At 35.0% G+C, this 23,893-nt stretch overlaps 1 protein-coding gene across 1 annotated transcript in view; it reads right to left on the reverse strand.

The window, feature by feature from the left end:
- The window catches only part of FAM227B (family with sequence similarity 227 member B), a 246,445-nt gene that overhangs the window by 23,784 nt on the left and 198,768 nt on the right, over positions 1-23,893 (reverse strand). Inside the window, exons 12-13 of the mRNA XM_024748771.1 lie at positions 17,816-17,913; positions 14,956-15,116 (exon numbers count right to left, since the gene is read on the reverse strand). Of these exons, the coding sequence (XP_024604539.1) occupies positions 14,956-15,116; positions 17,816-17,913 (259 nt within the window). The remainder of the gene's footprint in view (positions 1-14,955; positions 15,117-17,815; positions 17,914-23,893) is intronic.

Here is a 23,893-nt window from a genome sequence, read left to right on the forward strand (position 1 = left end):
GGCAGTTTTTGAAGTAGGAGACAGAAGAACTATAAAAATTAGGCATAAAGACTATTAAAGCCTAGCAAACTGTTTTGCTTTAGTTCAGCACTGTCTCAAATTGGATGAGGGTGCTCCTTTGTGCTACTACAGCATCTTTGCAGGCTTCTGTCACTGATGACACAGTTTCTGTCTTTGCTGTTGGATTACTTAGCACCTTCACTAGTACTAGTCCTGTTATGTAATAGGTATTCATTCATACAAGTATTCTTATTGATATCTCAGTGCAGATGAGTCACAGATTTCATCATTTTTTTTCAGGCATATGTTTAACTTTTATTTATTTATTTATTACAGATTTCATCTTGAGAAGCCTAGTCATGATGATAAAGTTACTTTTTGCTATATTGTTTAAGAAGTCAGGGAAGTATGAAATATCTTTAAGGAAAATTTTCATTAAAATAGTTAACAAAAAAAGTTTTGGTGCTTTAAATGCTTGGCTGTAGTTATCTGGAAAATTTAGTTATGGGTAACAGTTCACTCCCTGATAAGGCTGGATAAACGAGTTGTTGATTTATAGAGATTCTACAATTTTTATAAGTTACACCCTTGAACAGAGACAGTTCCAAGGGTTGTTTGGAGGAACTTTAGCCATCCCCATTATTTCCATCAACCCCTACTCCCCCCACAAAGCTATTACAAATGAACACACAAATTTTGGGTTTGCTTTGTAAGTACAGGTTCTCTACCCACCCTGCTTGTAACTGGACTGAATATCTAAGTCCCTCCTATAAAAAGAGAAATTCTTGAGTCCCCACTTCCCACAGACCAAAATGGAATAAAACAGAGAACAAATACATATGAGGCAACCACCTAAAGGAGCCAATGTGATTTTTCCTTAAATACATAGGACTTCAGCTCTAAGCTAGGATAGGGTTTCTATTTTCTGAAATCCTGGAACATCTTGCAGAATCACTTGGAGCCATATAATGACAGTGATTTTTATGGGGTGAATGTGTAGTAACAGAGTAGATTTTCTCCTTTGCCTGCCTAACTCCTAGGAGGAGAAATAGTTGAGTAAACACAAAATTATAATTTAGTCAATTTTTAATATTTGCTTGAGATATTACTTTTTAGTCTTAAATTCTAAGCATTCAAGAAGCTATGACTTTTCCATCTGATTTTTTTATTGACCAATAACATGTATAGCAAGAATATCTGTTTTTTTCAATGTCTAAAGATCATTTAAAGTATCTGAAAATGAAGTTTTCTTCTCTTATTTGTTACAAATTGGGCTTTACCATATTTACACTAAAAAAAAAAACAACCTGAACTTTTACTAAATCTCCAATATGAAAACTTCTCCTTCTCCCTCTCTTATTTTTCCACTGAGCCATGTTTATAATCTAAAGTCCAAATTTTGGCTAAAAAGAATTGATACAACCCACTCCCTGGAACCTGATTACCAAAGTCAACTAAAGTTTTCATTATTTAGTTTAATAACAAGTTTGCTGAATTGTGGTTTGGGTCTTGTGTATTTTATTAAATGAAAAGAAAAGAAAAAACCCTAACTAGAATTTAAACTGAATCTGTAAGAAAAAAGGGCTGGATCTTACAAGCAATTCTGTAATTGTCTCTGGCTCAAGGGGGATGCAAAATGCTTACAACACACGTACACATACTTACTCGTGTAAAACAAAACCCCATTGTTCCTCAAGTTCTTTTTTAAAAAAAGTATGATGTTCCTTCTCCCCCCAACCTTTCTTAACTTGGCCCCCATTCTTAATTGGCAGAGTTCATGAAAAGAAGAAACTTAGTAACCTACTCAGCAAAGCCTAGAATAGCTTTCCATTTGAAAAGTTACCTAAAACTAAAAATAAAACCTCCTTTTCTCTTTGAAGAGCAAAATTTAAATACCTGATGTATCCTTTATCTTACTATGACTCCATGATATTTCTCTGCTTATAAAATGCTCTATTAAATAAATCTTAAATATATTTTTTAAAATTAAAAATTTTATCCTTTAAGGAATCATTAAGAGTATAGCAGGAGAGTTTGTAGGTTATTTTAGGTAACTGATATAAATTAGTACCAATGTGAATTAAGTAAAGGGAGTCCATGGATCAAAAATATGACTATACAAAAAGGCAATCAGAATTTTATACAGATCTAGGCTACTTATGAAGTTGTTTAGCTGAAGGCTTATACAGAGAGTAGCACACTTTCTACTATGGATTGAAGCCATGTTGTATGGAGCAAAAACAAACAAAAATCAAATAAAACGAAACTAGAATAAAAGGAAAAAAAATCCAACTAAAAAAAGCAAAATGTGTGACTGGAAATTTAAGAACTCAGATGGGAAATTAACTTGGTTGGTAATTTTGTTGGATTAAACAATGGATGAACAAGATACTATATAATCTTAGGCCACGAAAATTCTAAAATTAGAAAGCTGTAAGTGGCAAGGTAAAATAAAGTTCTATATGTGCTGGCTGTCTGATATCCAAAGATGATATCTCAAGTTCTGTGAATGGATTAAACTTTTCCTGTTATTCAAGAGAGTGCTGTCCATAGAACTTTTTTTTGTGATGATGGACATGTTTGATATCTGTACTGGACAACACTCACACACGGCTAGTGAGCACTTAAAATGTGACCAGTGTAAGTGATGAACCGAATTTTTACTTATCTTTGATTTTATTAATTTAAGTATAAGTTTAAATAGTCACACATGGCTATTTAATATACACACAATTCCAAAAAATTGCAGAGGAAGGAACACTTCTGAACTCATGAGGCCAGAATCACCCTTATATGAAAATCAGACAAAAATACCACAAAAAAAGAATATTATAGGCCAATACGATGAACATAGACCCAAAAATCCTCAACAAAATATTAGCAAACTGAATCCAACAATACACTAAAAGGATCATACACCATGATCAAGTGGGATTTATCCCAGGGATGCAAGGATTTTTCAATATCCACAAATCAGTCAGTATGATACACCAAATTAACAAATTGAAGGATAAAAACCATATGATCATCTCAATAGATGCAGAAAAAGCTTTTGACAAAATCCAACATCCATTCATGATAAAAACTCTCCAGAAAGTGGGCACAGAGGGAGCCTATCACAACATAATAAAGGCCATATATGACAAACCCACAGCTAACATCACACTCAATGGTGAAAAACTGAAAGCATTTCCTCTAAGAGCAGGAACAAGACAAGGATGCCCAATCTCACCACTTTTATTCAACATAGCATAAGTATTGGATAGCCACAGCAATCAGACAAAAAATAGAAATAAAAGGAATCCAAACTGGCAAGGAAGAAGTAAAGCTGTCACTGTTTGCAGATGACATGATACTATAGAGAATATCCTAACAAAGCCACCAGAAAACTACTATAGCTCATCAATGAATTCAGTAAAGTTGCAGGATACAAAATTAACATACAGAAACCTGCTGCATTTGTATATACTAACAACAACTATAAGAAAGAGAAATTAAGGAAATAATTCCATTTACCAGTGCATCAAAAAGAATAAAATACCTAGGAATAAACCTACCTAAGGAAGTAAAAGACCTTTATTAAGAAAACCATAGACACTGATGAAAAAAATTGAAGATGAATAAAACAGATGGAAAGATATACTGTGTTCTTGGATTGGAAGAATTAATATCATTAAAATGACCATACTACCCAATGCAATCTACAGATTCAAAGCAATCCTCACAAAAATCCTGAGAGGATACTTCACAGAACATGAACAAATAATTTAAAAATTTGTATGGAAACACAAAGACCCCGAATAGCCAAAACAACCTTGAGAATCATGCTCCCTGACTTCAGACAATACTACAAAGCTACAGTAATCAAAACAGCATGGTACTGGCACAAAAACAGACACATAGACCAATGCCACAGAATAGAGAGCCCAGAAATCCACACACCTACAGTCAATTAATCTATGATAAAGGAGGCAATAATATACAATGGAGAAAAGACAGTCTCTTCAATAAGTGGTGCTGGGAAAACTGAACAGCTACAAGTAAAAGAATAAAATTAGAACATTTTCTAACACCATATACAAAAATAAACTCGAAATGGATTAAAGACCTAAATGTAAGACCAGAAACCATAAAACTTCTAGAGGAAAACAGGAAGAACACCCTTTGATATAAATTGTAGCAATATTTTTTTGGGATCTGTCTCCAAAAGCAAAGGAAATAAAAGCAAAAATTTTTAAATGGGACCTAATTCAACTTAAAAGCTTTTGTACAGAAAAGGAAACTATTGACAAAACAAAAAGACAACCTACTGAATGGTTGAAAATATTTTCAAATGACTGATAAGGGGTTAATATCCAACATATATGAACAGCTCATAAAACTCAACATCGAAAAAACAAACAAGCTAATTAAAAAATGGGCAGAAGAACTGAATAGACATTTTTCCCAAAAGGAAATACAGATGGCCAAAAGGCACATGAAAAGATGCTCAACATTACTAATCAGCAGGAAAATGCAAACCAAAACCACACCTGTCAGATTGGCTATCATCAAAAAGAACAGAAATAACAAATGTTGGTGAGGATGTGGAGAAAAGGGAACCCTTGCACACAGTTGGTGGGAATGTAAATTGGTGCAGCCACTGTGGAAAATAGTATGGAGTTTTCTGAAAAAACTAAACATACAGCTACCATATGACCCAGCAATTCCACTCTTGGGTATATGTCCTAAATAAACAAACACCCTAATTCAAAAAGATACAAGCACCCCACTGTTCATAGCATTATTAACAATGGCCAAGATATGGAAGCAACCTAAGTGTCCATCAACAGATGAATGGGTAAAGGAGATGTGGCATGCATGCACGTACACACACACACACACACACACACAAAATGGAATACTACTCAGCCATAAAAAAGAATGGTTCTTATTTATAGGCTCTCCTGCCTCTTACTTAGAAACTATCCATTGTGTAGATCATTTTTTGCTAGCCTTCTTTGCATCTGTTTGAACTCACAGAGTGGAGATAAAAAAGAATGGCTCTTTTTTATAGGCTCTCCTGCCTCTTACTTAGAAACTATCCATTGTGTAGATCATTTTTTGCTAGCCTTCTTTGCATCTGTTTGAACTCACAGAGTGGAGAAACAAGAACTACATAGGCACAGTGTATTTACTTAGAGCCACAATGAGTGGTTCTAAATGAATACAAAATTTAGAGTTTTAAATGTCTCCTAAACACAAAAATGACTACTAGATATGGGATTGTTAGTCTAATTCAGTATTAGCCCTCCTGCTTCTAGATCATGAACTCTAAAAGATGTGGGAAGCCACCTGGCCAATTCTGCCCAAACTCTTGGAGCAGGTAGCCCCATTTCATGGTGGCAAGTGAGATCCACAGTATAATGTTGAATTTTTTAAAAATGTAATTCCTGTACATTTTCTTCTCTGCTTCCATTTAGTTGACTATCAGGGATCCACAAAAAAAGTAGTGAGAAATCAGTGGATTGTTTTCTCTATAATGCTGAGAAGTGAAACCAACATTGTTGTCCCTTTGTTAAATAATACTCATAACAAATATACTACCTTGGGTTGGGTTTTTGGGGAAGCAGACTAAAAATGGAGATTCTCCCTTTGTTTTTGATTTTTGACAGTTTTATTATGATGTGCTTTGGCAAAGATTTCTTTAAGTTGAATTTGTTTGGTGACCTATGGGCTTCATGAACTTGGATATCTAAACATGTCCCCAGATTTGAGAAGTTCTCAGCCATTATTAATTAAGATCTGTGCTCCATTCTCCCTTTCTTCTTTTGGAACTTGAATAATTTGTAGATTATTTCTTTTGATGGGATCCCACAGATCAAGTAAGGTTTCTTCACTCTTTTCAATTTCTTCTTTGTTCTCCTCTGACTGGGTAATTTTAAAGTTCCTGTCTTCTAACTCACAGATTCTTTCTTTGCTTGACCCATTCTGCTATTGATGCTCTCCATCACTTTTTTTTTTTTTTTTCATCTCATTCACTGTATTCTTCAGCTCCAGAATTTCTGTTTGGTTCTTTTTTATAATTTTTATATCTTTGTTAAACTTCTCATTTTGTTCATGATTTTCACTGTTTCCTGATTCCATTGAATTATCTTTCTGTGCTTTTTTGTAGCTCACTGAGTTTCATTAAAACAGTTCTTTTGAATTCTTTATCAGGTAAATTGAGATCTCCATATCTTTGGGATCAATTACTGGAGAATCATTGTGATCTATTTGTGGTGTCATGTTTCCTTAAATTTTTTATGTTCTTTGAAGTTTTACGTTGCTGTCTTCACATTTGAAATAGCAGTCACCTCCTCTAGTTTTTGCTAACTTCCTTTGGGAGATAAATACCTTCTGCTAGGGATTCTGAGGCTTTTCAGACCTTCTATGGATACATCTGTTTTACACTTCTTGCTCCCTTTAGTGGCAGAATTTTAAAGCTTTTATGTCATCTCTCTACCCTGTTAACACACCAGGCCAAGTGCTGACAGCCTTCCTTTTGCTTTCCCAAAGGTGGCATATAAGTTCAAGTTTGTGGTCTCTCTCTGGCCCACAGATTTGGGCTGGCACAGACTTTCTGTGTATACTCACTAGCTGTCTGCCAAAGCTCGCTTTTGCTGTTGCTATTGGGAGTGTGCACAGGGAGCTGATGACAGGGTGAGAATGTATGTGGGTGGGGTTCATGGAGCACTGGGGGTGTCTATGGGCTAGCTGGGGATATCTATGGGTGACGTGTCCTCAGGGGCTCATGGGCAGCCTTCTTGGTAGAGTCTATGACATGGTTAGTAGAATCTGCATCCCTTTAATGCCCTCTGAGAGTTCCATCTACAATTCTCCCAGCCTCTTTCCAACCCCTAAGTCATGAAGCTCATCATTCAGTACTCTGAATGGGGAAGAGAGAAACAAGCCTCTTTGGCAGCAACCACACTGCTTGGGAAGCCAGGTGGTCCCTAATTCGCTCTCAATTTCCCCCACACAAGAAATCACAGGCTGAGAAGATCTCTCTTGGACCTAAGCTGTGCTGCCTTGGGTGAGAGGTGAAGTTAAACTGTTCCTGTTATCCTTTCCTCTGCATCTACATTTGTATTTTTTTGTTTCAGTGGCGTGCTGAAATTTCTCTTCTGGAAGCCTGGACTTCCACAAGGCCTCTCTCATCTATAGGTGACTGCCTATGACAGTGTTTTCCAGGGGTTCTTGGACTGTGGTTGAGAGGCGCTAGAGTTGGTTCATAGGCCAGTACAAGTTCCATAGCTAGGACAGAAATCTGCATGCCTGTTACACGATGCACACGTGGGTGACCCTCCTCTCAGATCCCTTGGCAAATGGTACTGGATCCCACAACTCCTACAAGGGCATTTTTGTCCATGGATGTATGCCAAATTGTTGTCATTGAGGGGCGACATGATGTCTTATTCAAATTATCCTTTCCTATGCATCTACACTTGTATTTTTTGTTTCAGTGGTGTGCTGAAATTTCTCTTCTGGAAGCCTGGACTTCCACAAGGCCTCTCTCATCTATAGGTGACTGCCTATGACAGTGTTTTCCAGGGGTTCTTGGACTGTGGTTGAGAGGCGCTAGAGTTGGTTCATAGGCCAGTACAAGTTCCATAGCTAGGACAGAAATCTGCATGCCTGTTACACGATGCACACGTGGGTGACCCTCCTCTCAGATCCCTTGGCAAATGGTACTGGATCCCACAACTCCTACAAGGGCATTTTTGTCCATGGATGTATGCCAAATTGTTGTCATTGAGGGGCGACATGATGTCTTATTCAGCCATGATGCTGATGTCACTCCTGTTCCTGTGTTAAAAAGTGAGGGGCCATGCATACTTTTTTCTGTCCCTGTGTTTAACAACACTGAGAATAAGCAAAAATAACCTAAAACTTGCTCCAGAAAATGCTTTTTCCTGAAAGATAAGACTTTGAACCAGCTAAAATAGCTTGCACATCAAAGCTTACTTCAAGACCCTTGCTTCACTGGGCCCAGTAGTCCAAAATTATAATATTAAACTCTGCCCAATCCCAAGCAGTTTCTCACCTTGCACAACCTGCCTCAAAATCATCCAACTTAGGTCCTAAAACCCAACAAATGTCATTCCTGAATTTAGCCATTTTGAGACACTACTAAAGCTCTGTTAAATTGTTGTTCTCTTTTACTACAATAAGTCTATTAAACTTAGCTTTTCTTGGTCAACAGGTTATTCTGGTGGTCCTTTAGGGGAACTGACAGTTGTGAATGGGAAAAATGGTGCCTATGCATTCTTTTTCTTACTGTAGCCTCAGAAGAACATGGTTCTACAGTGACCTGACAAAATGAGAAGGCTGTCATTTCAGTGAAAATTTGAGCTATTTACCAATTCAACCACCAATGGTGTGGAAAGTCAAATTCCTCCAACAGAATCACAAATCTCAGGATTCAAAAAGACTTAAAACTTATATAGCCCAATCCATCTGCTTGATACACATGGAGAATACAGGCTCAAATCTGGGCTCAAATTAAATTTTTTCCCTATACTGCTGAAGGGGCCTCTTCCATGCAACTAAGGTTTTTAGGTTTCCTCTCTACTTCCTCATCTCCCCTCTTCATTCTCCTCTGCTCCCCAGCCTGTTTTACCTCTTTGCAGACAACTAGAGGAAATATCAGTCCTCCCTCGTGTTTTGGTAGAGGGAGTCTGTGTTGCCACAGGGTTTTTAGGGCTGGGTGTTTGCAACAAAAAGTATTTTTAAAAAGACCTCCCACTCCAGGAAGCTAACATCTGGTTTCTATTATCTGAAAGGTCTCATTAACAGATGATATTATAATGTCCATATCCCTATTTTTGAAGCTGAGGAAAGTGAGGGTTAGATTTTGGGGGTACAATCTCATAAATAATGGAACAAACTTTCTGGCAGTGTAGGCTTTCCTATTCATTTCATCCTGAGAGTTTTAGGATTGAGAGAAAAAAGTATTTTATCCTGTCTTTACCGGAAAAAACACTAGATAAAGTGGTTCTGGATTAGAAGTTTTTTTCAGACATTTGTCTTTAAGCTAATGTATCCTTTTGAAAATCTGATTACTAAATCCTTAGTATATGTTAACTAACTTGAAATGTAACTGACTTGAAATGAAAAATACCATTCATAGTAACTTTTAGTAACAACTCACAAGTTGTTATTCACATATTAGTGAGAAAAAATCTATATATGCATGTGTGACAAAGATTATTGGAAATCTTTTTATAAATAAAAGTGAAAGGAAGTTGCACATGGCTCTAAAGAGTTTCCCACTAGATTCTGTGTGAAGATGGAGTGTTATACAGAGCTGGTGACCTTATATGAGTCTCAGGGTTTCTTTCTTTTCCGTTTTTCCTCGTTGACTATTTGCTTCTCCCACATCACACATAATTCACAACAGATGGTTTCTTCATATAGCTTTTATTTTTATGCTGGGATAAATGTTGATATATCCCATATTATTTTTAATTGTAGAGTTGAATTATCTGACTCTGGACAGTTTTTACATGTTAAAAAGTCTGTATATATGTGTGATGGTGGGAGCATGTGTTTACAGTAACACAATAGCCTCATTGTGACACAGCCTTAAGTTCAGATTTTTCCCAAACTGTAAAAAAAAAAAAAAAAAGTGAATGAACATTCTAAACTCAAGTTAGAAATACAGATACAGCCTATAAACTTTACTTTTTAATGAGACCAAACATTTTGTTCCTGAGTCTTCCTTTTTTTCTTTTTTTTAAATAAATAATTTGTGAAACATGTAAAATAATTATTAGACTTTTGGTTATTTGGTAGTTTACTCTCAATACATAAAGGAGTTGAGGTAGTTTACAAAAATGCAGGCAATGTAAGATGGGAAAATTAGGAGCCCCAAATATATTTTGCACAAGATTCTTCCCAGTTTAAAAACATACTACACATTCAGTTCTGGGTCCTAGAAGTCAGTTTTTCTTTTTAGTTTTACTTATAACTCTAGTACTAAGTAATCAAGTTTTTAAAAAAGAAATTCAAAGACTATTCATTAAAAAATTCAAATTTTCTACTAATAATGATTTAATGTACATTATCTAGTAAAAAAAAGTTCATTATTTTCCTTGTAAGTGTAAGTTAAAAGTCCTGTCAGGGCTTCCCTGGTGGCTCAGTGGTTGAGAGTCTGCCTGCCGATACAGGGGACGCGGGTTCGGCCCCGGGCCTGAACAATGCCACATGCCGCACAGCGGCTGGGTCCGTGAGCCATGGCTGCTGAACCTGCGCGTCCGGAGCCTGTGCTCCGCAACGGGAGAGAAAGTCGAGCAGGACTGATGTCAGTCTTTTTGTAGCTGAATCTCAGAAGTGACATTCCATTATGTTTGCCATATCCTATTTGTTAGAAGCAAGTTATAGGTTCAGCCCATACCCAATGGGAGGGAATTACACAAGGGCATGAACCAGAAGGTGGGGATCATTGGGGACCATTTTAGAGTTTGCCAAGCCCAAATATGATGAATTATATTTGTCTTTTTTGTTATTTAACTCCTCCACTTTCTCTACTTTCTCCTACTCCTTCACTCTGCATAGATGCATTAGCTAAAAAGTGTTATTTTTCCACTTCAGGAAAGCCAGAGGACTCCAGTAAGCCCTGAGAAAAACTAATAAAAATGTTCTATATTCTGAATAGCTTCAATGTAAAATTTCAGTGAGAAAGAGATAAATTCAGTGATCATACAGTCATCATAGATAATTATGGGAACTCTGGACACAAATTTCATTAGCAGCTATCAAGTTCTTGGAATTAACACAACATTGTAAATCAACTATACTTCAATAAAAAATAAATTTAAAAAAAGAAAAAATATTTTAGAAAAAAGGTCTTGGAGAAAACATTACCAGGCTCTGCCACCAACCACTAGTATCACCCTCAAGGAGAATTCTAGCCTGGATCATCATGTCAGAAAAGTATGCATGGCTCAGGGAATGGTAGACTCTGTTGCCAGCTCTGCTGCATGAATCACCTGGGTAAGCTACTTACCCTCTTTGAGCTTTGGTTCCCTCATCTGTAAAGTGGCTGTGATGGGTGCCTGCTCTGTCCACTGTCCCAGGAATCTTGTCATTTCTTGCAATGATACATAGGAAGATTCAATAAATGTTTTGAAAAACTGTAAAGTGCTGATGAATGTGAGGCATCATTATCACTTTGTTCATCATTAGATCTAAGAATATTTTTTCTTATCAGCGGGCATTACATTTCATAAGCTCAGAAAACATCATGGAAAGCCCCATTACTTACTTTCTTTCTTTTTTTAAATTTATTTTATTGAAGTGTAGTTGATGTACAATGTTGTGTTAATTTGTGCTGCATAGCAAAGTGATTCAGTTATACATATATACACATTATTTTTCATATTCTTTTCCATTATGGTTTAATCACAGCATATTGAATATAGTTCCCTGTGCTATACAGCAGCACGTTGTTGTTTATCCATACTATATATAATATATAGTTTACATCTGCGAATCCCAAACTCCCAATCCATCCCTCCCTCCAGCACCACCACCTCCCCACCCCCAGCAACCACAAGTCTGTTCTCTATGTCTGTGAGTCTGTTCCTGTTTCATAGATAAGTTCACTTGTGTTCTATTTTAGATTCCACATATAAGTGATATCATATGGTATTTGTCTTTCTCTTTCTGCTTACTTCACTTAGTATGATAATCTCTAGGTCCATCTAACTTGCTGCAAATGGCATTATTTCGTTCTTTTTATGGCTGAGTAGCATTCCATTGTATATATGTGCCACATCTTCTTTATCTATTCATCTGTCGATGGACACCTAGGTTGTTTCCATGTCTTGGCTATTGTGAATACTGTTGCTATGAACATAATAGTGCATTTACCTTTTTGAATTATAGTTTTGTCCAGACCCATTATTTTCTAAGTGGTGACTTCTTTCCGATCTTTATGGAATGAAGCACTCTCCTAAAAGATTTCATGCTCTAGATATCCATTTCCTCCTTTCCCCACCCCCACATATACTCATACTCTTCCCACATTCTCAGTGAACTGGTGTTATGAATCCTTGTGTTGTTGTTGGAGAAATCCATGCCCATCAGAAATATAAACACAAAGACTGATATTTTTATAATCACAATAAAAATTAGTTAAAAATAAAAGTAATCTATTATGGTTTTCATAGCTTTCAAATTTCACTTCTAGACATCTAAAAATTTTGTATTTAACCATTTGTTTGAATAATCCAAGGTTGATGAAAATCCTTAAGTTACAAGTCTCAAAACAGACTGATTTAGCTCTGTAGTTTGCTTTCTCCTTGTGTTCCAGAGCCATCCAAGTTAATTCCATGTGCCTGTGGTCAGTGAGACTCTGGAGGTTGTCTTGACTGAAATATGGGAGAAGTGCCCTGGGAAGAATTTTGAGAATCTGCTAGGGCAGTGTTCTCCACACTTCCTGGATCATGTATCCCATGAGTAAAAGCTATGTGAGCACACTCCCTCATAGATATAATTTTAAATTTATAAATTATATACATATCAATCTGTATTTATATATTATGCATATTATAAAAGATATGCAGTCTATGGATAGAAAACAGTGAGATGAAATAAAATATTTAAAAAAATAAAATTTAACACTACATTTATTTTTGGTACACCAAACCTTTTATCCTCAAATTATAGAGATTTATATTGATGTCTAGACAGTTGGTTTACAAATGCCTTGCAAATTAAACTGGCATCATACTATCATTTGCTAATATTGAAAAGTATAACATACACTTAGGGCTAGGTTCACTGTTTATAATAATGATGTATGTCCATATTTCAATTGTTATTTTTGAAAATTAAAATTTTTTTTGGCCTACATCTTGGCAGAACTGATTGGATCACCACTAATTTTGTCTCTTAGTGTAGCTGAAAAAGAGCTCCTTCAAGGAATAGAGGAGATATCATTCTGTGTTTTTCTTAAAAAATTATTCTTGCATTATAAATATTATCATCAATCCAAAGTTTCTTTTCAGGAGACTATTTCTTTTTTCCTTTTAAAAAATTTTTTATTGAAATATAGTTGATTTACAATATTGTGTTAGTTTTAGGTGTACAGCAAAGTGATTCAGATACAAACACACACACATACACACACGCACACAAGCACACACATATGTATTCTTTTTTAGATTCTTTTCCATTATAGGTTATTACAAAATATTGAGTATAGTTCCCTGTGCTATACAGTATGTCCTTGTTGTTTACTATTTTATATATAGAAGTGTGTATATGTTAATCCCAAACTCCTACTTCATGACCCCCTACTTTTCCCCTTTGGTAACCATAAGTTTGTTTTCTATGTCTGTGAGTCTATCTCTGTTGTGTAAATAAGTTCATTTGTATCATTTTTCAGATTCCACAGGTAAGTGATATCATATGATATTTGTCTTTCTCTGTCTGGCTTACTACACTTAGTATGATAATCTCTAGGTTCATCCATGTTGTTGCAGATGGCATTATTTCATTCTTTGTTATGGCTGAGTAGTATTCCATTGTGTATATATAACACATCATTCTTTTTTTTGAACAAATGCTTTTTATTTTTAAAATTAATTTTTATTGGAGTATAGTTGATTTACAATGTTGTGTTAGTTTCTGCTCCACAGCAAAGTGAATCAGTTGTACATATACAGATACCCACTCTCTTTTAGATTCTTTTCCCATATAGGTCATTACAAAGTATAGAGTAGAGTTCCCTGTGCTATACATACAGTAGGTTCTTATCAGTTATCTATTTTATATATAGTAGGGTGTATATGTCAATCCCAATCTCCCAATTTATCCTACCTGCCTTTTCCCCTTGGTAACTATAGGTTTCTTTTCTACATCTGTGACTCTATTTTGTCAAAAAGTTCATTTGTACCATTTTTTTAGATTCCACATATAAGCAATATCATATGATATTTGTCTTTCTCTGTCTGACTTACTTCACTCAATACGACAATCTCTAGATCCATCCATGTGGCTGCAAATGGCATTATTTTGTTCCTTTTTATGGCTGAGTAATATTTCTTTTCAGAAAACTTTTAAAGCATTGGTCCACTAGTAAGTGTCAATTTAGTTAAACCAAATGATATAATCTATAAATCCTCTTAACCACCCAAAGAAAACAGCAATATGTTGTGAAACTCAGACAACACAAGAGCAAACATGCTATTACTATCCCTCAACAGAGTGCAGACTGAAATATCAACTGAGTGAGGGCACCTGTCTACTAAATATTAGTAAAGTGCAATTTCTTTTTTATTTTTAAAGATAGAAATATATATATATATTTATTTATTTATTTTCCACCCAGAGCTGTGTATACCCCAGTTTGGAGACCACTGTACTGGATCTCTTGGAGTTCATCCAAGTCCCTAGTGAGACCTGGGCCAGGATGGGTTATGCAGAGGGGGCACAAGAATGTAAACAGATACCCCTGCTACAACCAAAGAGCTCCAATTTCATTTATATTATATTTTATACATTAAGCTTTCTAATAAATTTTCATTAGAACAAATGATTACATAGCTAAGGCACATTTGAAACTTTCTTCTGGAGAAACCTAGAAGTCCATGACCCATAGTTCTGACAAATGTTTGAAACTGAACACTGAACAGTAAAGTTGTAAAAATAGTCTTTTACTAAAGAGCTAAATATACTGGTTTTTTAAGTTCCTGGGTTTTATGTTTGTTTTATTTTTCTTACATGTAAAATCACAGCCTTAGAACTAAAAGAGAAAATACTTTTAGCCAAACATGCTATGAAAAGTTTTGAATGTAATTAAATGCTAAGTAAAGCATTAGTTACAAAATGCATTAAAATTTTTTTCTTAACTGAGACATTAAAAAAAGTTAAAAGTTTTGAATATTTTGGAAACATCATATTAAAGCAAAGCTTAAAAAAGGATATGGTTCTTTCAATATTTCAGTGAGTTTAATCCTGACTTGTCCAGGGGCTTTGGAAATACCAGCTAGCTCATGCATCTTAAGATAATATAAAATCAGTGGACTCTGACCTCCAAAATTGAAGAGAACACGCTTAAACTCTGGGCCACTACTGCTATAATGGGACTGTAAGGGGTAGGAAAAAAAAATGAATCAATTATTACTTTTGTGTATTTTTAAAGAACTGTAAATAAAATATAACTGCATTATAACCATAAATACAATTATTATCTGGTATATTAAAACAAATAAAGGGAAATTCTGCAGGGCATCTTAATTAAAGTAATTTACTAAAGTATGAGACTATGAGTATGTGCCGTAGGGCTCTGCTAGTCTTTTAGCATGAAGACAGGCCAATAGAGATCATTTTATCTGAAGAACAGAAAGAGAAAAGAATGAGCAGAGCCCCAGAAAAAGGGGCAGGAAAAAATATGAAGAAATAATGACTGAAACTTTCCAAGTTTTATGAAAAACACATCCAAGAAGCTTACCTCCAAGTAGGATAAATTCACATCTAGATGCGTCATAGTCAAAGTGTTGAAAGACGAAGACAAAAAGAAAAATCTCAAAAGCAGCAAGAGAAAAACAACATATAAGAGAACCCCAATAAGGTTAACAAGGTGACTTCTCATCAGAACAAAGAGGCTAGAAGCCCATCACAGTGCTGATGAAAGAAACTTTGACCACGAATTCTGTGTCAAGGAAACCATCACCATAATTATAATTGCTCCAATATTCTACTATTGACTTCTTGTGGGATGCAAGTATAGCAACTACTCATATGATAAGTCTTTCCTCAATTTTTATAACACCTAGGTGAGAGATTTATTGTTGATTCCACTTCTTGTGGGGAAGTAAGATTTTATTCTCATTTGTTTTTACTGATATGTAAAATTCTCTTGTGTTTTGTTTGCTTATGGTCAATTTTTCATTGTATTCATTCATAGCTGCTCCAAAATTATTTCAAATAGTGGTAATATTGTAATCAAAAGCAGTTCTTTGATGGTGAAAACAATGTCAATATCAGCTGTTTTTTCTTTGATGTAAATCATTTACTTCACCATAGTCTCCCATGACAATTCACATCAGGTTATACCTAGCCTGATCTTAAAACTTGCATGCAAAACCGCACCAAGCATTTTCCTGGCTTTTGCCTGGTGTATTATAAGATAGAAACTCTATCTTACTGAAGTTTTAGAAACAGACATTCCTGTTCTTTTTCTGCAGTTACCAGTTTTTAAACTAAGAAAACCACAGTACACAGATCCTTCTTCCTCTATGAGAAACTATGATTTTTTTTTTAAGCGTAGTTCAATCAGGCGAGAGCAGATTGAAAGCAGGGCTCCAGAATGAATGTAATATACAATTATTGTCTAATCAGCACAGAGTAGATTCCACATGTTTAAACAGCCCATGAATACAGTAGATTTTGGGGTCAACAACGTTCTACTTTTGACATATACAGAGCTTACTGTTAAAAGCGATTCCCAAATCCTTTCAGAGGCCTCCAAGGCAAGGCTTTATTAACCTGTACTTATGCAGTTGTAATTCTGAACCTCTATACTTTTTCCACAGTAACAGTTTATCTTCTAAGATCAGGCCTGTTACCCCAGACTGTTGTAAACTTTTGGTGTTCCACTATATTCATAATTCTTCCAGGTTTTATGACTTCTACATGGCTAATGAAAAATGGCAACCATATTCTTATCAAAGTTGTTGATAAAATATTGTGCATGAGACAGGGCCAATGATGCAGCAATACAGTGTACTACCAAAGACATACCTGCAATTTGCTTTCTATCTTTTAACAGTGATATCTGAGAAGAGTTATTGTCAGTTACAAATCCATCTGTCCATATTTCTTCAACTTGTAAACAAACTATTAAAGACCATTTTTAGTGCTTGCTGAAGATCAGATATAAAATTTCTATTACATTTCCTTGATTTCTAAATTTAGCAATCAAGGAAAAGTAATAGAATGCACTCCCCTGCCTCCCGCCCCCTGCAGCCAAGATGGTGCAATATTGCCATCTACCCCAAATGGACTCCTAGAGTCGCCAATTTCTATCCTAAGTATGGACATCCTTGGCAGCACTGTGAAGGTTGGAAGAGATTCTATATACCTGGATTATTAAAGACCAGGAAATATATGAATACTGACTTTCAGAAAGTAGTTTTTGTATAGGCATAATTTAAAATTTAAAATAACGGTCAGACCTGACTAGATAATTCAGACAAAATTTTAACAAAAAAGACTGCAATAGATTTAAAACCCAATTGGCTAACAAGTTAAGAGATCAAATTCAGAAGTTCAAGCCAACGGTCTCATCAAATCTTGGCTAAAGCAACACAAGGTGGCAAATCCATAGGTTCTCTGTTTGGGAGGCACCTTCAAAAATGTGGAGAAAGCAAGTATTCAAGACTTAAGATCAACAGTACCTATATATGGTCATTTATTCCGGGACCATGGTTTAAGGGGTGGGGACAGGTCAACCACTGTTGAAAATGCCATTGAAGTTTTCTCTGCACTTTGGTGCTTATTGAGATCAGAGCCATGTCTGTATGTCAACCCAAGGAGCAGCAGTGCCCGAAGTATGAGGAAAAGATAAACGCTATTAGTTTTCCTTAGAGATGAGGATAGTTTCAGAAATAAATATGACTTTAATATTAAGATTAACCTCTCCAATAAATCTCTTCTGATTATTAATTTTTTTCTAAAATATATATCAAGAGCATAATAACCAACATTGTCCATGTGAAACCTGTTCAATTAATTATATTGGAAATTAAAGAAGGACATTTTTTATAATTATTATACTCCAAACCTTTGTTGGTAGTCCTGATAATCTTGATTCTTCCTTGGATGCAGGCATTGTATATCCTTCTAGATTCTTTAAAACTTTTGTCATATTGAAGTCTATATCTAAAACAGAAAATAAAATATTTTCTTAAATTCTTTCTTTCTTCACAAAAGGCATGATACCCCTTCTTTTTCCTAGCAATGCACCTTAAACATGCAGAGAGGTAAAAATGTATGAGAGACGGTTAGGATATTGTTATAGCTTGCCCCAGTCAGAGGAAATGAATATTCCATCTCATTTTACCTAACAGGGATTTAGAGTTTTCAAATTCATTCATGTACACTATTTCACATCATCCTCACAAACCATTTTATGAGCTAAGTAACATTTCCCACAATTTATAGATTAGAAAACTAAAGTTAAGGAAACTCTATGACTTTTTCTAAGAGTAAGTCTTGCTCTAAGGTGATAGTTGTTCACATCTATGAATCTAATAAAAACCACTGAATTGTATTCTTTAAATGGGTGAATTGTATGGTATATGAACTACATCAATAAAGCTGTAATTAAAAAAAAAAACAGTACAGGAAGAGAATGCAGACCTAGGTCTTTTGCTTCTGATTTCAGAGCTCTTTCCTTGACCCTCTAGTTAAATGCAATAGGAGGCTTAGGTCTCTGCATGCTAGAGTCTACCTTTTCCATATACTGAAACATACCCAGATAAGGAAAGACTTGGTAATTTTTCAGTGCAACCAGTGTAAATATGCATGAGGCTACCCAGGGTGTCTTGTCTTAAAGGAGAACTATATGATTTAATCAGCCATGTCAGTCAGCCTAAAAGCATATGCTAATTATTAAGGATATCTTAATGTAGAGCAGAGAAAACAGGTAAGCTGAGAAGTTTGTACTAGATTCTGGCACTGACAATTATTACCAGTTACCAGGTAGACAAATCAGATCTACAGATTGTGATGTTGATGACAAAACTAGAAGAGTTGAAGAAAGTCACTTGAATTGATTTTTGACATTACCCATTAAAAGATATTAGATACTAGCTTGAAATACTGGAGGCAAGTAGGCATTTATCTCTGGCAGAGATTAAAGAACTAGTTAGTAAGGAATCTGTATTCTAAAATTTTGAGTGGAACCAAAGTTAGATTAAGTTGGGAGTTAGAATGGGCAAGAAAGGTAATGAACCATATAATTTCTCTACTTTAAAACTTGCTCAAAAGCATACAACCCATTATGGAGAAGAATCTGACATGATCTACCAATAATAAAGACATTTTTCTTTGACTCAGCAATCCCTCTCCTGGGAATATATTCTACACAATCTCCTACATAAGCACAAAAAATATAGGTACAGGTTTAATGATTATAGCATAATATGTAAAATTTAGAGATTATAAAAAACCTGTGCATTTAGCAGTAGGTACTGGTTGAAAAAACTATGGCACTCCTATTTGATGGAATACTATAAGCTGTAAAAAAAAAAAAAAATGAGCAAGATCTCCATACAGAGGTGAAGATATCAACAGGTCATCTATTAAAGTGAGGAAAGCAAGTTGCAGAACAGTGAAGAGAGCATATTACTTGATTGAATGTATACAATATATAAAATATACTACTCAGTGTAACGGGAAAGAATGTATACAATGTATACGATATACTACATTCAGTGTAAAAGGGAAAGAATAAGAAGAATCAAATATCTATTGTATTTTCCTTCATTTGTATAAAGAAACACTGAAAAGATAAATAAGAAATGGATAAAAATATTCCTTTTGGGAGGAATGATTAAAAATAAAACATGCTCAATTTTGAATCATTCTTAAATACATATTTAGGTGCTATTACTTAACTTCTAGTCGTTATGAACAGATATGTTACTAATGACAAAAGGACCTCTACATGTCTACCATACCCCACAATAAAAGCCTTAGAAGATTGCTTGAACTCTGTTGTAAAATTACTGTCAACAGATTAATATCAGGCAAATATTCTAGGCTTGGAGTAACAGCAATAGACATAAAAAGTAAGAGATTAATGAAAAACACAAAGCAAAGAAAGTTTAGAAGTAAAAAAGTCAAAGAAAAAAATCATACGTAAAGGAAAAACCCCACCCTGATATGATAAGAGTAATAAGTAATCTTAAAATCACTGAATTTACTAGCTTTTATCACCCTGCATTCCTCTAATCTGTTGATTTGTTTTAGGTAAAAATATTAATTTTGTCCCTGATTATAGCTTTTATATCTCCTCTGTTCTCAGCATCTCTGAATGCTAGGGAAGGTCACCGGGAACACCAATATTGACTCTACTTGATAAAACTATGAGAAAGTATGTCTCAACTGTTCTTATTAAGTCTTTAGAAATTTCACTAGTGACAAAATATTCCAGTCTTACTACACCGACGCTGGGAAAATTTCATTTTCATAATTACCCCCTTTTTATTTTAGGGATATTAAATCTCTTAAAAGGGAGACACTTATGCAAGTAAGTATGGTTACCTTTATCCACTTTTGTAGTTTTTATTCTAATAGTCTTTCTGAGATGCGAATAACTCATATATCTTAGCAAAATTAAACTTCATGCTGGTCATATATAATATTATATATCAATAAACTACAGAAACAGAAAAAATGTTAATTAGTTAAAAAATTAAATTAAAAAAAAAAGATGCTCACTGAGGTCAGGAGAACAATGCATGAACAGAATGATAGCTTCAACAGAAATAGAAAATACAAGAAAGTAACAAACAGAAATCACAGGGCTGAAGAATACCTGCACTGAAAAATACATTACAGGGGATCAACAGCAGGCTAGACGAAGCCAGAAAAAATAATTAGCAAACTCAAACACAGGGCAATGGAATTCATCCAATCAAAGAAGTAAAAAGAAAAAAAAATTAAAAAGTGAAGATAGCTTCAGCGACTTGTGAGACATTAAACAGACCAACATTTGCATTATAGGGGTCCTAGAAGGAGAAGAGAGAGAGAAAGGGGCAGAACATTTATTTGAAGAAATAATAGCTGAAAACTTCCTTAACCTGGGGAAGGAAATAGACATCCAGATCTAGGAAGCCTAGAGAGTTCCAAATAATATGAGCCAAAGAGACCCACACCAAGATGCATTATAATTAAACTGTCATAACTTAAAGACAAGGAGAGAATCTTAAAAGCAGCAACAGAAAAACAACTTGTTATGTGGATAGGAACCCTCCATAAGACTATCAGCAGGTTTTTCAGCAGAAACTTTGCAGGCCAGAAGGAAGTGGCACAATATATTCAAAGTGCTGAAAACAAAACAAAACAAACAAACAAAACCTACTAACCAAGAATTCTCTACTCAGCCAAGTTGTTCTACAGAATTGAAGGAGAGATAAATAGTTTTCAAATAGTTTTCCAGACAAGCAAAAGGTGAAGAAATTTACGACCACTAAACTGGCCTTCCAGGAAAGGCTGAAGGGACTTCTTTAAGCTGAAATGAAAGTGCTAATCAGAAATAGAAAAACATATGAAAGTACAAATCTCACTGGTAAAGGTAAACATATAGTAAAATTCAGAAAAATCTAATGTCATAAAGGTGATGAGTTAATCACTTATAATTCTAGTACAAACGTTAAAAGACAAAAGTAGTAAAAATAACTACAACTACTATAACTTGTTAATGAATATGCAAGATAAAAAGAAACTGTGACATCAAAAATAAAACAAGCAGGAGGAGTAAAAATGTAGAGCTTTAGAATGTGTTTGAACTTAACTTGTCAACTTAAAATAGACTGTTATAGATATGTTATTTTACGTAAGCCTCATGGTAATCACAAAGCAAAACATTATAGTAGATACATAAAAGATAAAGAGAAAGGAATCTAAGCATGCCACTAAAAATTATCACCAAGTCACAAATGAGGAGAGCAAGAGAAGAAGAAAGGAATAAAGGAATTTAAAAGCAGCCAGAAAACAATTAACAAAATGGTAAAGAGTACATACATATCAATAATTACTTTAAATGTAAATGGACTAAGTTCCCCAAACAAAAGACACAGAGTGGCTAAATGGATTAAAAACAAAACAAAACAAAACAAAAAAACCAAGACCAATATATGCACTGCCTACAGGAGATTCACTTCACATGTAAGGAAACACATAGATAAAGTGAAGGCATGGAAATAGATATTCCATGCAAATGGAAACAAAAAGAAACTTGGATACCTACACTCTTATCAGGGAAAATAGACTTTAAGGCAAAGACTCTAATAAGAAATAAAGAAGGTCATTATATAATAAAGGAGTCATTTCAACAAGAGGATATAACATTTGTAAATATTTATGTTCTTTTTTGTTTGTTTGTTTTTTCTCAGAGTGGCTAAACTATTTTATTTTCCCACCAGTGATGTGATATAATTTTTCTACGTACTCGCCAGCATTTGAAGTTGTCACTATACTTTTTATTTATTTTTCTCACATCTTTATTGGAGTATAATTGCTTTACAATGGTGTGTTAGTTTCTGCTTTATAACAAAGTGAATCAGTTATACATATAGATATGTTCCCATATCTCTTCCCTCTTGCGTCTCCCTCCCTCCCACCCTCCCTATCCCACCCCTCTAGGTGTTCACAAAGCACCGAGCTGATCTCCCTGTGCTATGCGGCTGATTCCCTCTAGCTATCTATTTTACGTTTGGTAGTGTATACATGTCCATGCCACTCTTTCACTTTGTCACAGCTTACCCTCCCCCCTCCCCATATTCACAAGTCCATTCTCTAGTAGGTCTGTGTCTTTCTTCCTGTCTTATCCCTAGGTTCTTCATGACATTTTTTTCCCCTTAAATTCCATATATATGATTGGAGATTAATCCTTTGTCAGTTGCTTCATTTGCAAATATTTTCTCCCATTCTGAGGGTTGTCTTTTGGTCTTGTTTATGGTTTCCTTTGCTGTGCAAAAGCTTTGAAGTTTCATTAGGTCCCATTTGTTTATTTTTGTTTTTATTTCCATTTCTCTAGGAGGTGGGTCAAAAAGGATCTAGCTGTGATTTATCTCATAGAGTGTTCTGCCTATGTTTTCCTCTAAGCATAGGCATTACATTTTCTGGCCTTACATTTAGGTCTTTAATCCATTTTGAGCTTATTTTTGTGTATGGATTTAGGGAGTGATCTGATCTCATACTTTTACATGTACCTGTCCAGTTTTCCCAGCACCACTTATTGAAGAGGCTGTCCTTTATCCACTGTACACTCCTGCCTTCTTTATGAAAGATAAGGTGACCATATGTGGTGCATTTATCTCTGGGCTTTCTATCCTGTCCCATTGATCTATCTTTCTGTTTTTGTGCCAGTACCATACTGTCTTTATTACTGTAGCTTTGTAGTATAGTCTGAAGTCAGGGAGCCTGATTCCTCCAGCTCCGTTTTTCGTTCTCAAGATTGCTTTGGCTATTCGGGGTCTTTTGTGTTTCCATACAAATTGTGAAATTTTTTGTTCTAGTTCTGTGAAAAATGCCAGTGGTAGTTTGATAGGGATTGCATTGAATCTGTAGATTGCTTTGGGTAGTAGAGTCATTTTCACAATGTTGATTCTTCCAATCCAAGAACCTGGTATATCTCTCCATCTGTTTGTACCATCTTTAATTTCTTTCATCAGTGTCTTATAATTTTCTGCATAGAGGTCGTTTGTCTCCTTAGGTAGGTTTATTCCTAGATATTTTACTCTTTTTGCTGCAATGGTAAATGGGAGTGTTTCCTTAATTTCTCTTCCTGATTTTTCATCATTAGTGTATAGGAATGCAAGAGATTTCTGTGCATTAATTTTGTATCCTGGCACTCTACCGAATTCATTGATTAGGTCTAGTGGTTTTCTGGTAGCATCTTTAGGATTCTCTATGCATAGTGTCATGTCATCTGTAAACAGTGACAGTTTTACTTCTTTTTTTCTGATTTGGATTCCTTTTATTTCTTATTCTTTGATTGCTGAGGCTAAACCTTCCAAAACTATGTTGAATAATAGTGCTGAGAGTGGACAACCTTGTCTTGTTCCTGATCTTAGAGGAAATGGTTTCAGTTTTTCACCATTGAGAATGATGTTGGCTGTGGGTTTGTCAC

This window comes from Neophocaena asiaeorientalis, unplaced genomic scaffold, assembly GCF_003031525.2.
Source record: "Neophocaena asiaeorientalis asiaeorientalis breed wild unplaced genomic scaffold, Neophocaena_asiaeorientalis_V1.1 scaffold298, whole genome shotgun sequence".
NCBI lineage: Eukaryota > Metazoa > Chordata > Mammalia > Artiodactyla > Phocoenidae > Neophocaena > Neophocaena asiaeorientalis.